The sequence below is a fragment of the Mus musculus genome, chromosome 17 (genome assembly GCF_000001635.26).
Source record: "Mus musculus strain C57BL/6J chromosome 17, GRCm38.p6 C57BL/6J".
NCBI lineage: Eukaryota > Metazoa > Chordata > Mammalia > Rodentia > Muridae > Mus > Mus musculus.
Genome location: NC_000083.6, coordinates 27,122,259 through 27,138,940, shown reverse-complemented (window position 1 = coordinate 27,138,940; position 16,682 = coordinate 27,122,259). Strand labels below are relative to the sequence as shown.

Below are 16,682 nucleotides of genomic sequence, written 5' to 3'. Positions count from 1 at the left end.
TTAGGCTGAAAAGAGGAAATCGCAGCTAAGCATTTAATTCCCTTTTAATGTTTACATTATTAACACCGGTGTTACAAAGCGATATTTTTACTTTCGCACGATTTAAATGTGCGATTCGATGACTAGATTACTGGGATCATTATAACTTGGAATCGCTCCCTTGCACGGCCCTCCTCCTTTGCTAATGCCCGGTTTCTATAAAGAGCGATTAGGGTTCCCCAAGTACCCATTCTGAAAGGCTGGGGAGGAGTGGCCCCAGTGGTGCTTTCCGCTGAGCCAGGAGGCTGCATTGGCTCTGAAATGAGTGACAGCCAGCAGGTGGGTGTTAAAATGGTCATCAACTCCCCATGAGGCTGGTGACACTGAGCTGCGCGCCAGGCAGTGCCCATTAATGTGCCCAGACTGGCGCTGGGTGATTGACAAGCTGCTGAGCTGGGAATCTGGTTCAAACCACCCACAGAGGGGAAGGGAAAGGGCCCTAGGTAAGACAAGGTTAAGAGGGTCTGGGGCCCTTTAATGTGATATATAAGAGCCAACTCCGTGCCTGTGCTGGCTAAAGCCCCTGACTTACACCCGCATGGCTGCAAAGATGGAGGGGCTCAAATCTGGACTCTGTCATTTCCCAGCTGGCAACCCTGGCCAATCTTAGCCTCTCTGCCTCAGTTTCTACCCCATAAATGGAGAAGGGCAATTGTGGCTCTTGATTAATAGCCCCCCCCCCTTTTAGTTTGTTTTGTTTTGTTTTGTTTTTTTGAGACAAGGTTTCTCGGTATAGCCTTGCTGTCCTGAAACTCTCTCTAGTGGCCAGGCTGGCCTCGAATTCACAGAGATCCTCTTGCTTCTGCCTTCCAAGTGCTGGGATTAAAGGCACGCGCTTAATTTACCACCCGGCTTACTTTACTTATTTTGAGCCAGGATGTTACTTACCTAGATGTGGCTGACTGGAAGTTACTATGTGAACCAGACTGGCCTTGAACTCACAGAGGTCAGCCTCCCTCTGCCTCCCAGATACTGGAATTAAAGGTATGAGTTTCCAGGCCTAGTTTATGCTCCTAAAGATGGAACTTAGGGCCTCAGACATGCTGATTAGCACTCTACTGACCTAGCTGCACTTCCAGCCCTATTTATTTATTTATTTATTTATTCATTCATTCATTCATTCATTCATTCATTGGCTCATGCTAATCTCAAACACTGTATAGCAATGATTTAGCCTTGAGCTTCTTCTTCCCAATATTTTATTTTTTTATTAATTGTACTTATTTATTTAATGTATGAGTGCTCTGCTGCATATACATCTCCCTGTTTGAAGAGGGCATCAGATCCCCCTATAGATGGTTGTGAGCCACCATGTGGTTGCTGGAAACTGAACTCAGGACCTCTGGAAGAGCAGTCAGTGCTCTTAACCACTGAGCCATCTCTCTGGCCCCCCAATTTTCATTTTAAAATGAGGAAACTAGATCTCAAGGGCTGGGGATGTTGCTCGGTTAGAAGAGGACCTGCCTGGTGTGATCCCCAGAATTATCTAAGCCAGGCACAGTGGTGTGTGTTGCAATCCTAGCACTGGGGAGGTAGAAGGAGAAGGGTCAGAACTTCAAGGTCATCCTGGGCTGCACAGTGATTTCCAGGCCCTCCTGGGCTGCATGAGACTGGGTCTCAGAACAAGAAATAAAGGTAAAAGCGTTAGCTGCCATGCCTAAGGAACTCAGTTTGATGTACAGAACCCATGTGGTGGGAGGAGAAATTGGACTCCTGCTAGCAGAGTTCTGACTCCTTGGCTGGTCCTCCCACAAGGCAAACAAAGGAAAAAAGAATCTCAGGGCAACTTAAAAAGCAAAGGGCATAAACACCCAAGGTTGTTTGCGCCGAGTCTCTGCTGCCCCTTTGCCTGGCAGCCTGCCTTAGCCACCCTCAGGTGGTTTCCTGGAGTGACATGGGACTGTGCCAACAACAGCCCCTCGGGGTCCGACCCAATTTCAGAGGTTAATCCGTTATCATCATGGCGGGGCAGATCTGGTAATGAGAGGAGAGCTGAGAGTTCCACATCTCCTCCAGCAAGGCCACACCCCTACTCCTTCTAATCCTTTCAAACAGTTTTACCCCCTGCTGACTAAACACCCTGATATCTGAACCTAGGAGGGGGGGGGGCCCTTCCTATTCAAACTACCACACCCATCTTGACTTTTCCTGAACTTACCACGCACTTTCAGCCTGTGCTTCTAACAAGCTAATATGAGGAGAGTGCCATGGCCAGCGCTGTTTTTATCATAGGTTAGCTTGGTGCTTGCCTGTCTCGTCATACTGTATGAAATGCACAGGGAAGGGGCCTTCAGCTGTCCCCTGTGGCCCATGACAGTGTGTACAGTCACAACCACAACTTCCATATTTATTGATACTGTTTTCTTTGTCTTTATTTTATTTTATTTTTGAGACAGGGTTTCTCCATGTAACCCTGGCTATCCTGAAACTCTCTTCGTAGACCAGGATGGCTTCAAACTCAGAGATCCACCTGCCTCTGCCTCTGGAGCACTGGGATGAAAGGTGTGTGCCACCACTTCCCAGCCTGTCACCATTTAAAAATCCTTGATAACTTAAAAAAAAAAAAAAAAAGTCTTACATTTAGCTCAGCATGGTAGTATGTGCCTTAAACCCCAGCATTCAGGAGGCAGAGGTAGCCAGATCTCTGTGAGTTCAAGGATAGCCTGGTCTACTTTAGTAATCTGCAGTGTGTACCCTGGCAGCTGCACAGCCTTGTATTGCCGTACTTGAGAGGCAGAGGCAGAAGCAGAAGGTTCTCAAGTTTGAGGCCAGCCTGAGCTACATAACCAAAACATGGGGACAGGAAAGGAGATGGAATTGGGCATGGTGGCCCATGCCTTTAATAGCCAGCACTTGGGAGACAAGAACAGGCAGATCTCTGTGAGTTCCAAGCCAGCTGGGTTTACATAGCAAGTCCCAGGACCTCCAGGGCTATACAGAGAGACCCTGTCTCAACCTCCTCCCTTACCACCACCACCAAACCAAACCACATTTAATTCCCTGGCATTCACATGGCCGCTCACAACCACCTATAACTCTCTAAGGGATCTGATGCACCAGGCACACACGTTATACCAGCAGCCAAAACACCTAGACTGATAAATAAGAACAGATTAATAAAGTCAAAATGAAATGGAAGAAAAGAAAGGATGGTTCTCTATACTGCCTAGCCACACATCCCGTGCTAGTGTGTGATCTCTGATGTTCTCCTGGCAAAATTACCAGAGAGCTCTCTTCTCATTTTCCCCACCCCACGGTGGGGAAAGAAGCAGAGCTTGGCTGTGTCAGGCAGCACTGTGGAATACAGAGAAAGAAATATTACCCAGCTGTAGAGGGAAATGGGGGAGGAAGATCAGGGGTGGCTCAGTAGCAATAGGAGGCAGGTCTTGGGCGGAGGTGGGAAGGAGGCGGAGGGAGGGGTTTAATCTGAGCAGATCAGTGGGTGGTTTAAACAGGGAACACTCTCCACAGTTCCCGAGGTAAGGAAAGGGAACCTTGGCTGGAGTGCCATGCCAAGGTGAGGCGCTTGGTAGGCATGCCCCTAGAAAATTTCCCTGATCACCCCATTATGTTCCAAGCCCCAACACAGCCTCACCTTAGCTGTGTTAGCCATGAAGCTGGGTGGCTTTCCTGAGGTTCATTTACTCCCTACTTCCAGGCATTGAGGGCCCCGGGTGGGCTGGAAGCCACAAGGGCCCACCCAGGTATGGCTTTAAAGAGCACTCGCCTGGCCACAGCCAACTTGGGAGTCAGGGGTGGCGAGACCCCTTGCCCTGTCTTGGGCTGTAGGGGGAGTAACTTGATGGCAGCAAATGGTTCTCCCTTCCACCTGAGGTACAAGTGTGGTAAGAGGTTGAGAAAGGTGCCAGGGTGCCAGGGAAAGTTCGTGCCCACTGCCTCCTTCTGTGGTCTCCCTTCCTCTACCGGCTACACTGCAAGGGCTGGCCAGACAGACAGTCCCGTGAGCTGCCCCACCCCCACCCCAGGAATTGCTCCCTAGGTTGTGAATGTTGAGAGACATTAGGGTCTGACAGACCTAGTTTGGAATGTGGCTTTGTTCATTCATTCATTCATTGAGCACTAATTTACAGAGTGAGTTCCAGGACACCTGGGGCTGCACAGAGAAACCTTCTTTCTCAAAAGAAAAATCACACACACACACACACACACACACACACACATATGATACCCATGTGATATATATATTATGTTAAATTTTGCCATAATAAAAACACTCATTCTTAGAGCTAGAGAAATTAGTTATTAAGAGCATTTATTGCTCTTACAGAGAATCAGGTTCGGTCCCCAGAACTGACACATGTACATGGTGCAGGTAAACACTCATACATATTAGAATAAAGAAAACACACTATAAAAAAATTGTTTTAAAGATTTCCAGGCTGCAACAATGTTTTTGGTTCTTCATAAGAAACCGCTCCATGTGGTGAGCAATGTGACCGGGAGGCTGGAGATGTAGCTAAAGAACTCTATCAGAGGTCCATGTGGTAGAGATAAGTACAGGGTGATGAGTGTGAGTGGGGCAGCTGTGTGTGTGTGTGTGTGTGTGTGTGTGTGTGTGTGTGTGTGTGTGTGTGTGTGTACACGACGGACGGTGTGTGTGTGTGTGTGTGTGTATGTGTACACGACGGACGTTAAGATCAAACACATATCCATCCAATAACAACCTGTATTTACATGCAAATGTTTCGTTTATGCAAAACAGCAGAGGTCTCGGGGGAAGCTTTTTCAGTCTCGAGCTTGTGAAGTCATTGAAAACGAAGAGCAAAGCTTTCCCCAGGGTACACCGCGTTAGCTTTGCCCCTGGGAGCTGGGCGAGTACCAGAACCAAGAAGCTGAAGAGCTCAGACCTCGCTCTCAAAGGTGAGCAGCGCCGCTGCCTGGAGGGGTGTGGGCCGTTGGTAGAACTGCGCATGTCCACGGGGAAGGCCAGTGCGCCTTAGTGCGCACGCGCCCTCTGCGGTCTTGACTACTCCCCCCCAGGGGCGGGGCAAGCGGGGCCCAAGATGGCCGCTCTCCGCTACCGGCGTTTCCTTAAGCTCTGTGAGGAATGGCCAGTGGACGAGACCAAACGGGGCCGGGACTTGGGCGCTTACCTGCGGCAGCGGGTAGCGCAGGCCTTCCGGGAGGGAGAGAACACCCAGGTGACCGGAGGGGAGGAGGGTGGGCACGTCGAAGCGATGGGCGGCAAGGGTGGGGGATCTGCGCATGCGTCGGCCGCTGCCAGGCTGCACGTGCGCGAGGTACCCATCTTGCAGTTAGCTGCGGAGTGCGACGCCTTCTGCGCAGTTTCCTTCCTTGTCTGCACAGTGTAGTAGTCAGTGAAGCGGCCCTGAGGTCCAGATGCCACTAAAGAGTCAAATTGTAAGGCGGGGTTGTTTCTTCCTTACCATCGTTAATGTGTCTGCGAGCCCAGCCTATCCCCAGACACCTCCAGCTAAGCCTCACTGCCTTCCGTCACTGTGAAACTGAGTCTCCCACACAGGTCCCTTGTGTGAGTAGTAGACCTTCTCGCCCCACTCAGGTTTAGGTTACCTTACCAAGCACGGCCATGTGCATGCATAGAACTAGGTTAGTTTCCAGGGAAATCGCAGTGAATTAGATGAGGTCTTTCTCCTTTTGCCTTTGGATTCTTATTCAGGACACGAGGAACAAATAGACTCATAAGACAGTTCCAATGAGTACTCTGATCGTGGTAAATGTAACATTAGTCGGGTTCCTGAGGCTTGCCTGAGGAAGTTACACATAGGTCGGTCTCGAGGCAGGGAGACAGTGAACACTGACTGCACTTCGGGAAGGGTGGCCAGGCACTTCAGAGGAAACCAAACTGACATATTACAGAAAAGAAAGCAAGCCTACGGGTAGTGAGTGGCATGTCTACAGCTAAGATTTGAAGCTGAAGGAAGGCAGGAGCCAGGCACAATACAGATTTTTTTTTTTTTTTTTTTACCAACAGATATGTCTCTGTACCCTGTTAATGCAGTGCCCACTGGGGCCAGAGGAGGGCATTGGATCCCCTGGAACTGAAGTTAGAAGTGGTTGTGAGCCACCATGTGGGTACTAGGAATCAAACCTAGGTTCTTTTTAACTGCCCAGCCACCTGCACTAGGGGTCAGATCTTACCAGGAAGCAAGGGAGAAGCCACCGGGGACATTTAGTCAGGGGACTGACGTGCCCTGATTTTCAAAGGTTCCTCTGGTGCTCTGGCATTGGGGAACAAGGAGCTGCAGAGAGCCTGCCGTGGTAGCACCGGAAGAGAGAGATGCCGGTGGTGGTTTGGATAATGGTAGTGGCACAGGAGACAGAAGTAACAGAAAGCAGACCATAATGTGCGGGTCACATCAGCAGCGCGGGTGTCCTGGATGTGGGGTGAAGGAGAGGAACCAAGGACAGCTCCCAGATTTCCCCTTTTCTTTTTTTGGCTTGAGCAGCTGGTTGCTGAAACGGGAAAGACTTAGATGGAGCAGGTGGGGTGTGGGAAGTGCATCGCACATTTGACGTTGGAGGCTTTAAACTCCCAAGTGGAATGTCAAGTAGGCAGGAGGTTATTTGAGCACAGGGCTTAGGTAAGAGGTCAGAGGTGAGGAGTGTGATGCCCAGCACAGGTAGGTGGCCAGATGGATGACCCGTGAGATGGACCACGACCTGCCAAAGCAGGAACCAGCTAAACCAGCCTGCCTCAGGAGTGAGACGCTCCATCAGTGGCCACCTCATGCCTGCACTGCTGATTGTCACATGGATGGCAGGTCAGGCCCAGGGTCCCCACGTTGCGCTGGAGGTCTTCACTGACCCATACCTTACGGATCACAAGGCAAACCCTGTGGGCTTTCTAGGGCTGTGCTCCCTAATTTCCAGTATGAGCTTCCTGCGAACAGAGATGAAGCCCCCACTCTGACTCTCACACCCTGTCTAATGTGGTTCTTGGTACACAAGAGCGTCTCCAGATGTAGAGGAAGTTTCTGGGGCAGTGGTGAGGTGAGAGGGCAGACTGTGCCCTGTGTGGACACCCGCTCCTCACTCACAGTCCTTGGTCCGAAGCGTCTGTGTATGTGCAGTCCCAGGCCCTGCTGACAGAGGCAGGCAGTCCTCGGGCTGGAGTAGCTTAGAGTTGGGCAGCCAGGGGCTAGATGCCAGAGGCGGAGAGACTGGTGCTCACCAATTTGATTGTTAGGGTAAGACAGCCAGCGGGGAGGGGAGAGCTTTTTCTTTGAGAGTTGTCATCCTTTGTCACCACCTAGGGACGCAGTTTCTGATCAGTCGAGGCCCACACAGACTTGAGTCATAGCTGCACCAGAGGTTCTGCAGCGGCTGATGGATGTGTTCGGGGTGGAGTGAGCCAGGGCGTCATGGTGGCAGCGGGCACATTACTCAGGACCTCTGTCGTAGCTCATCCTGATGTCACCTGAAATTGAGCCTGCTTGGGCTTAGTAAATCTTGGTGATAATTTTTGGAAGGAGTAGTCCTTGGCTGGGATGGAGAACAGAGTGAGTCACTCCCTCCACCACCCCCGCATCACTTAGGAAAGACCTTGAGAAGGGAAGGTAGCTCTGAGAGACGCTTCATTAAACCCACAGTCTCGGGATGAGACCAGGGGGTGGCTGATGGCTGTGACCCCCACCTTTCTGCCACTTGTCCAGAAAGTGGAACTGGAGGGGGTGGAGGCTGCTGTGCTGAGCGGCCTTGCTGAGACCTGCATCCTCCTGGCCTCTTGGCTTCCTGTGGCCCAACATCCACCGTACAGTATCCATGTACAAGAGTGTAGAACACTTGGCCCATCTCATCTGATTTTAGCCTTTGGGCCCCCAGGTGAAGAAGCTATCACTGTCCTGATTTTTACAGATATTGAAATTAAATCAGAAAAGTAAAACCTTTGGCTCGGGTTCCTTGACAGTAAGAGACAGTAGACAGCCCAGCCTCTGTGCTGAGGTCTCAGCAGGTGCCCTGTCATCCGGTTCTCTTGAGAGACCTCCTGTTAAGTTTCTTCTGTAAGCATCAAGTCCTCCCTCCCTTGATTCAGACCTTTAGGATCACAGCAGTTGGGGCAAGGAATTAAATACTTGAGGCCCACTTCCTTTTCTGTGCCAGCCACCACCTCCCCAGTGCGACCAGAAGCTAGGTGGCCCTCAGTGGGACACCAGTGCAGAAAGGCCAGGCTTGCTGGGAGGCCAGTTAATAATTCAGACTACAGACCAGAGCACAGAACCCTCTGCCTCCATGTGAGCCAGAGGTTGGCCTCTGGGGCAACTCTCGGCCCACCCTAACCCCAGCAGGAGGGGGTAGCAGTGGGGAGCCGGAACACAGGGAACACCCCTACCACCTCGTGCTTCTTGTTGCCTTTTGAAGTTCATGGCCGTGGGTCTGCTCTATTCTGAATACAGCTTTCTTAAGGGTTCTCACTCCCTGCTGCACCTCCAGCTTCAGTGTGGGGGCAGGGCAAACAGCTGTGCTTATTGACTTAACTGCAGGCAAAGAGCAGATCCCACTAATGAGTTGTCAGGTGCGGGCTGGCTGGCTGAAAGCTCTGCTCTGCCAGCCCAGTCAGCTCCCACCATGGCCCGGTTTGGAAATACTACTGCCTTGGGTGAAGGCTGCCTGTCCAGCCGTGCAGGCGGTGGCCGGTGTGTCTTACAGAGGGTTAGGTGATGGTCCAAGGAGGTTTCTAGCAAGGAACAGTGCCGGCATCTCATAAGGGATCCGAGGTGTGAGTGTAGTCGTCCAGGTGAGGCCTGGGCTCAGCACCTCAGTGGGGCTGCCTGGCAAGTGGCAGCCACAGAGAAGGCATCTCATTGTGACTCAGACTTTGGGGACATGGTCTAAGGACAGCATGTACTCTCTGTATGCTGCAGGCACTACAAAACTGGGGGTGAGGAGAACGGTGTCTAGGATGGGCTGAGTGCCATTGTCGTTCTTACCCTCGCTTTGGAGTGTGTGTGTATAAAAGTGTAGTGCAGCTTGCTCCTCTCAGGCAAATGGCTGCATCCAGTAGTAGTCCCCACTTCGTCAACTCCAGGCCTTCAGTGCCTGCCAACCTTGGTGTCCAGGCCTCCCAGCCTGCCTCAGTACCCTGCTCTGCCCTGTCGGTGTGATTCTCCACCCTCACACCCACACCTGTCCTGTTGAGCTCTGCAATGTTGCCATGCCCTGACTGCCACTCAGCTCCACACAGCTCGAAGCCAGGTTGGTTTTCAGTGTGCTCGTTTCTTGTCCCATCCTTGACTGCTGGCTGCTCCTTTATGTCCCTCACAGTCTGGTTCTCTAGCAGTGCACCTTCCATAGTAGGGGCTGAAGAAATAGACACCTAGTTTCATTGACAGGAAAGCACTCCAGGTCAGCATGGTTCCTGTCGGAAGTTCGTTACGGAGTCCTGGAACCCTGAGCCTCCTGGACCGGATCCAGCCCCGCCTTCATTAGCAGAGCAGTCTGCAGCGCCTCCCCAGTGTGCTCAGGCTTCCCTCGTGCCGCCGGAATAGGGTCCCCAGTACAAATTGCTGTCACCACCAAAAATTCAATTTTGAGAATCGAAATCAGCGCCTGTGGCACCGATGTAGATTTGTATGTATAAAAGTTTAATATGGTAAAGAGAAATTTACTGACGGCTGAGCAGAGAAACACGGAGGGAATGAGATGGAGCTGTGAAGGGCGCTCGTCTCCGAGCCTCCATTTCATTCACGTGTGGGGAACCGCGTTGAATTTTTCATAACGCCCATGTGCAGCTCTTTGTCCCAAAATGTCTTTAATCTCATTAGGTGCAAATGCAAGTCCAGGTAATGTGAAGCTTTGCATGTAGGAATCTTTGCTAAAACCCATAGATTTCATGAGAAATGCTGGTGTCCCAGCTTCCAGAGTATTTGTGCTAGTCTGTGAATGGAGGTAAGGTGTAGGTAGGTACAGGACAAGGCTGGAGTCTCACTGGGAGCAGTCAAGTAGCAAACAAGACTGGAGTTAGATACAACAGGGATCCTGAAATGGGGCTTGTTGCTTGCTGTCTCTCCCTAGGCAGTAAGAATTTACTAGAAATTGGCATGTTGCAAGCTCCCTTTACCTTTGCTGGGCTGCTTTCCAGCCTTTTGTAGACACTTGACCTAGTAGAAAATTAGATGACAGGTAATTTTGCATTGTGTTATCTAGACTCCGAGGCTGACCTTGAACTCGCCACCCTCCTGCTTCCTGAGTTCTGAGATGATAGACCTGTGCCACCATCACTGCCTACAAAGCTCCATGAGCACCGGGGACAGAGAACACCTGTCCTCCGTGCTCATCCTGTGGGGTGGCCTCTGCAGGGGCTCAGGTCTGATTGCTGTGCAGGCTGCCCCTGCTTCGCACTAGGGTGGCAGCCTGATGGTGGGAGGCGGGGTGCAGGTATGAGAATAGCCTTTGGCAGAGCCCCCTGCCTGACCATGGGATGCTTAGTGGCTGCCCAGAGATGTCTAGGTCAGGTCCAGTTCTCACTGCATTGCCTCCGACCCCAGTAGCAGTCCTAGCTGAGTGGCACTAGCCACTCATGCACACTGCTTGGACCTTCCTGGCTGTGTTCCAGCTGGTGTCTGCTGGGATGTTTCTCCAGTCTTCCCTGGCTCCCCTGCACAGGCTACAGCACACCACACACCCAGTGTGCTGTGTTGGTCTGAGCAGTGCTCTCTTACCTGTTTGTATTGAAACGCAGGCCCCAGCACTGTGCTTCATCGCAGCACATGCGGGCTCTGGTACCTCATGGTCCTGGCCAGGAGCGGCCATGCCATCTCCTTCAACTTCACACTATCGCTTCCTTTAAAGTCAGGTTCACCGGTAACCCTATAAAGTGGCAGTGCATGAAAGATGGAAACAGAACGAGGCATAGGATAAAAGGTGACCATGACATAGTACGGTGTACCACAGTGGATGGTGCTCTGCCCTGTGAGGGTTTCCCCAGACAGTGCCCAGGATTGGAACGTGGACACAGATTATTAGACAATGGCATTCTGTTAGCGTTAGCTGTCCTGAATGGTCCCATGAGAGAACATTAGGAATCTCAGCAAACACATAGTCAGATATTCATAAGAGTCCTCTCGTACCAAGGCGGTACAGGCAGGTGCCTTGTGCAGGTTGTGGAGTTTGTAAGTGGACGGTTGGCCCAGTGTGGAGAGCACAAGCAAAAGAAGTGACCTTCCTTTTGGTGTTAGACACCGTGTGACTGCTGTTTGTGAGTGCAGCTGCGTATGTGCAGCTGTGTGTGCATGCACGTCTGCAAGAACACATGCAGAGGACAGCTTCTGCTGTCAGTCCTCAAATACTGTCTACCCTTTTGTTCCTCCCACCCTCCCTCCCTTTTTTAAAAGATAGGTTCTCTCTCTGCCCTGTAGGCTCTAAGTAGGCTGGGCAGGCCAGCCAGTGAGCCAAGGAGCAACTGTCCCCATGTGCCCAGCACTGCAGCTAGGAGTGGGAGCCCCTGTGTCCTGACATTTGAGTGGACATGATGCATTCTGTGTCCGTGGCTGAGAGCTTGGGGTTTGTGTGCTCTGCCTCTGTGCTGTGTGGCTTGTTACCCACACTTGCTCAAGAAGCAGTGTGCTTGGTAGCTCACCTTTAATCCAGCATTCAGAGGGCAGGGGCCGGAGGACTGCAGAGACCCTGACCACACACGCACGCACGCACGAACACACACCTAAAGGAAGCAGCATCAGCAGTGTGCCACACATACCCTCCTTGGAGGACATGGCTGCCACCCTTTGTCCTGCCAGCCCTTGTCAGGGAGATGCCAGCCCCATGCATCTTCCTGTTTTAATGTCTTAGTTATGTAGCTCACCTGTATCAACCCACAGACCCCCCGCCCCCGCTGGCCTCCTGGACAGCCCCTGCCGACCCCGAGCAGGGGGACCATCTGTAGAAAGGCAAACAGGGCTGGGGCTGTGCCGGCTGAGAACTGGGACCTTGTTTGACATGCAGGCAGAAGACACACAGGCTGCCTCGCTGCAATGCTTAACCCCTGATTTATTTATATGCTCACTCTTCAAGAAAGGGCTTAAGTGAGGGAAGCAAAAAGCCGTCGTTTGAATTCTGGGAAAACTATAAAAGATTTTTGTTCTGAGAGCCTTAAGAAATCCTGGCAGAGAAATGTAATGAGGTTCATAGGCAAACGGCAAGGGTGGAGAAAAGGAAGGGCTGAAGAGTAAAGGTCTGAAGGACAGAAAAACCTGGCTTCCCACAGGTTCGTGCGCTTGCTCTGGGCTTTCTTCCTGGTCTTGGCTTTGCAACACCGTCTCCTTTACTCTTGAGCTGTGTATCCACTATAGGCCAGGGTCTGCTGGAGCTCTCTGTGTAGCCCAGGCTGACACCACACTCCATCCTGTCCAAGTGCTGGGGTTGCAGGTGTGTGTTTGTTTTTCTGGTTGGCTCTCTCCCCTGCAGTCTCAGAGCTCCTTGCTTAGAGATGGACGTGCTGCAGGTTCCCTCGGCTCATTTGTTGTTGGGTCTTTCATAAAGAATATTTAATGCACTTCACACTGATCTCGGGTCACAAAGCTTGCTTGCTTTCCGAGCAGGCTTTCTTGTGCCCCTGGGCCTCCATGGCAGCACCTTGTGTCCTTCCCTGGGAGGGCCTTCGTCCCTGACATCACTTGAGCTGCTTTGTGGGTCCCTGGAGCCCACACTGCCCCCAGAATTTCTACCCACGCATGATGTGCTGTTCCCAAGGTGCAAAGAGCTGCTGAACGCTTTTGTTGGTTTGTTGAGGGCTCAGGGATCCTACAGGTCAGGGGCGGGTGAGATGGGGCTTTTCATCCCTGGAGGTGACTTTTTTCTCAAGAGCTACAGGGGGTTTGCTTCCCGCACACCAGGACACCAGTGCCCTCCTCTGAATACATTGTGTGCATAGCCCCCCATCAAAGTATGGGTGCATCGTGGGGGCCCACCTCCTCCGCTCACTTCCCAGGGACACGCTGTCTTTCAGATTGCAGAACCCGAGGCCTGTGATCAGATGTACGAGAGCTTAGCACGACTGCATTCAAACTACTACAAGCACAAGGTGAGTGGGTGCAGGCCTTTGTATCCCAGCCTCCGAGGGGAGGGCCAGGCATAATGGGGGAGACCTGGTTATACAGTGTCTGCAAAGAATTGTGGTTGCCACTTTGAGATGTAACCCAGTACTTTCAGCTAAGCCAACAATGGTGCCCAGCAGAGGCCTTTAAAGGTTCTCTGAATAAAAACCATGCTTGTGTGTGTGCTAGCGCACACTCCTGCTAGTATTTCTCACTCAGTTGGACCTGGTGTGGCACGCTGATCAAGATGGAGTACTAGGACGATCCTGTCACACCAAGGCTCACTCCTCCTCAGCCTTAGCGAGCTTACTGTCCAATTCCACGGAGGGTAGTTCTTCCCAGACTTGAAAAGTATGTCAGGAGCTCCACAAATAGACATGGCCAAATGGAAGAGGCTGTGTGCCGAAGGATTCCTTCCAAACACCAGCTCCCAGACACGAGTGTGTGCTCCACCTGGTCGCTGCTGCTTAGAGCACGGAGGCCTGGGCCTGCTGAGATCGCCACAGCTGTGGCTCCTTCGGGGCCTGGCCTCCAGGTGGCGCTGTTCCCTTCATTGTCGGGTCTCGGGCCTGGGCACCTGGTAAACTGCCTCCATCCAGAGGAAGGCTAGTGTGTGGGAAACTAACATGTCCCTTCTCTCCTCCCCTGTGCCAGTACCCTCGCCCCAGAGACACCAGCTTCAGTGGCCTGTCCGTGGAAGAGTACAAGCTGATCCTGTCCACAGGTATGTAGGCATGGCTGCCCTCTCTGGTTGGTTTGCTTTCACCAGCCAGGATAGAGGCTTGCCTACTAAGACAGTTTTGCATGATGGAAAGCCTTGAGTGGCCCCGAGGAAACCCTGAGTTACAGGGCTCAGATACTTGAGCCACAGAGTATGGGAGGTCAAAGGCATTACTTAGAAGACAAGACCATCTTTAGTGCTTTTAGTTCAAGGCTGCTGGCTGGGAACAGATTAGCCAAATTGGAAGTCATTGGATTCAGTTTGGAAGGAAAATAATTTTATTTTTATGGTCCTAAGGGGGCTTTGTAAACAATGAGGCTTTTAATTAAAACAAAAAGCCATTCAGTGAATGAGTATGGGGATATCCGTCTGTGAGTTATCTGTCCCCGGAGATGTGGTCTGCAGGTTTGATATGCGTCTAACGAGGTCTGTTTGGGAGCCATGGCTAGAACCCAGCTCATAGGAAGGAAGCCCCTGCCAGCCACCCCTCCTCACTTCCCCATTTCTATTGTCACTGAAAGGGTCAGAGCGGGTAGGTACTGGAAAACTGCTATTTTTATTGCCCAAGGATATTGTATATAAAAATAGGCTAACCTTTTCTGGGAGGGTAGGGCCCTAAATGTTGGCTGTCTGGTACTCTAGAAATTTCTCCTTCCTTTTGGCCGTGAAGATTCGACCTTCCAGAATTCTTGTCCTTCTGGGCAGATGGGAATCTGGGAATGTCACCTGGTGTGTCAGTGGAGCAGGTCTTTGAGGTGTTTGTCTCGCTGACATATAATTTACTCCCACACCCCTGAGCATGCATGACCAGCAGTGTCTATGAGGGATAGGAGAGTGGGCTCAGCATGGACTCAGCTTCCCGCCATCTTGTCCTTGCCCCTTCTGCTCAGAAAGCCTCTGGGCGGGCAGCAGGGGACATGGAGACTGTTGGTCTGGCTTCCCGTCAGCCCCGGAAACCCTGACAATGTGTGCACAGCAGGCCTTGTGTTTTTGTTGCAATTGTGTGAAACCAGTACCACCCAAATAAGGCTCTCCACACCCCCAGGAGCAGGCAGGCCTGCAGTGTGGCCCCTGGCCTGTGGACCTTAGTGTAGAGGAGAGAAGAGCAGAGCAGCCATCCCTGTGTGTGACCCTTGGCACCTTGTATGGGAATGTGGACTTGGGAAAGTCCCAGGGTGGGAGGCACTGCTGTGGTGGCCACACGGTGAGTGCTCCAGGCTGGTGTGAGCCACTGCCCACAAACAGTAATTGCAGCTAGCGCTTGTGCTAAAATGGGCCTAAAAGCTAAACGGTATTGTGACAGTGTCTGAGTTTAATATCTAGGGTATAAAACAAGAGGTCTGCTAAGCAATGCCTTGAGCCCACATGCAGGGTAGGGCCGTGTTGGCCTTGGTGAAAAGAGGTGAGAAGGCTGACAGAGGGCCACTCCAGGGGAAAGCACCCAGCCACAGCGTCAGTGTAGGGAAGGGCTGACCATGTCATTGCATGCGTGCAAGGGGAGCTGGGACGTTACAAGGTATTGATTCTCTGCTTAGCCTTGGCCATCTTGGAACTTAACTCTGTAGACCAGGCTGGTCTCAGACTTAGAGATCCACCTGCCTCTGCCTTGAGTGCTGTGATTAAAGGTGTGTGCCACCACCCCCACCTGGCTTGTGTGGTTCTTAAACATGGCTCTCTGCACACATGCATGAACACAGACACCCTGCCACCATGTGAAGGTGTGACCTTTCTTTCCATCTAGTGCTAGCTACATTACCCTGACTGCCACACACCCAGCCTGGGAAGTTTGTAGTCTAATCCTGGTTTCACAGATGAACAGAAGGTTGCAAGGGTTCAGGGATTTGGTGGGGTAGGGTGGGGGTGTCCACGTCCTTCCCCTCCAGCCTACAGGGTCCACACTGCTGACAGCTCCTTATCTCGATGTGCTCCCACAGCCAGGACCTTGCCTCCCTCTACCTGGTTCCTACTGATGTAGACATTAGGAGGCCATTTCTTGGTGTGTGCATATGTGGGGCAGAAAGAGTGCCTTGGCAGTGCTGAGGAGAGCGCAGTCAGGTTGGGAAGGAGAAGGCCATGGCCTTGCAGGTGCATATGGAGTGGGGCAGGAACGTATATATCTGTGGGGTTGAGGGGGGCGGGCAGTAACTCTCGGGCTTGTGCCCTCACCACCAGCCCTGTCACCTATAACCAGAGAGGACCCACTGCCTGGGTCACAGAAAGCAGAGCATGCTCTTTTTGGGGACAGCCCCATGCGGCGTCCCCATGAGCAAGTGTAAGACGACATCTGCCTGTTCTCTCTCCCTGTGCAGACACTTTGGAAGAGTTCCAAGAGATGAATAAGAGCATGTGGAAGAAACTGCAGGAGAAGTTTGCGCCCACCAGGCCTGAGGAGAAGCACAAGGCCTGGACTCGGGTCCTGTCCCGCCCACGGACCTGACCGTGGGGTCTGATACTCATCAATAAAACTGCCTGGTTTCTCCCACCCTCCTGGTTTGGAACTCATTCATCTGCCTCAGGTGCTTCAGCCTGAGCAGGGGTGCTGTAGAGCATACAGCCCAGGGCATCCCTCCCAGCCCCAGGGAGGATTGTCAGCCCCCTGTCGTGTGTGTGTGTGTGTGTGTGTGTGTGTGTGTGTGTGGAGAGGGCATCCTGTGGCCAACAGCAAAGGGAAGGGAGGCCAGCATGAGCACCCTGCCTGGCCCTCCCACTCAGGCTACTCCAGCCCACCACAAACGCACATGCCCAAGTACACAGCCACCTTACTGTAACTGCTTAGAGCCTCACTTCTGTCAGGTGCTCAAATCCCACTGGGATGTCCTACAGGTGAGCAAAGGGACCAAGCAGGGTGCGGTAGGTGACAGGGCCAGCAGGGTGTTGGCCTCTGTGGCCTC

The 16,682-nt window shown here is 52.1% G+C and overlaps 1 protein-coding gene across 3 annotated transcripts; it reads left to right on the top strand.

Moving 5' to 3' along the window:
• The first annotated feature begins 5,049 nt into the window (after positions 1-5,049).
• Positions 5,050-16,276, top strand: Uqcc2 (ubiquinol-cytochrome c reductase complex assembly factor 2). 3 transcript variants are annotated; one of them, NM_001364944.1, is made up of 4 exons: positions 5,050-5,201; positions 13,010-13,057; positions 13,725-13,794; positions 16,101-16,276. In NM_001364944.1, the coding sequence occupies exons 1-4, from the start codon at positions 5,064-5,066 to the stop codon at positions 16,226-16,228; spliced, it is 384 nt and encodes a 127-aa protein (NP_001351873.1). In that variant the 5' UTR covers positions 5,050-5,063; the 3' UTR covers positions 16,229-16,276. The 3 variants fall into 3 exon arrangements, with proteins under 3 accessions (NP_001351873.1, NP_080339.1, XP_006524884.1); NM_026063.2 differs by having other exon boundaries at positions 12,983-13,057; XM_006524821.4 differs by lacking the exon at positions 5,050-5,201 and adding an exon at positions 5,262-5,551 and having other exon boundaries at positions 12,983-13,057; positions 16,101-16,274.
• The last annotated feature ends 406 nt before the right edge of the window (positions 16,277-16,682 follow it).

Excerpts from the sequence above, each read along its gene's own strand:
- Uqcc2 (NM_026063.2), top strand. The coding sequence starts at position 5,064 with ATGGCCGCTCTCCGCTACCGGCGTTTCCTTAAGCTCTGTGAGGAATGG. Across the intron at positions 5,202-12,982 it reads GGGAGGGAGAGAACACCCAG|ATTGCAGAACCCGAGGCCTG; the intron begins GTGACCGGAGGG and ends GCTGTCTTTCAG. Across the intron at positions 13,795-16,100 it reads CAAGCTGATCCTGTCCACAG|ACACTTTGGAAGAGTTCCAA; the intron begins GTATGTAGGCAT and ends CTCCCTGTGCAG.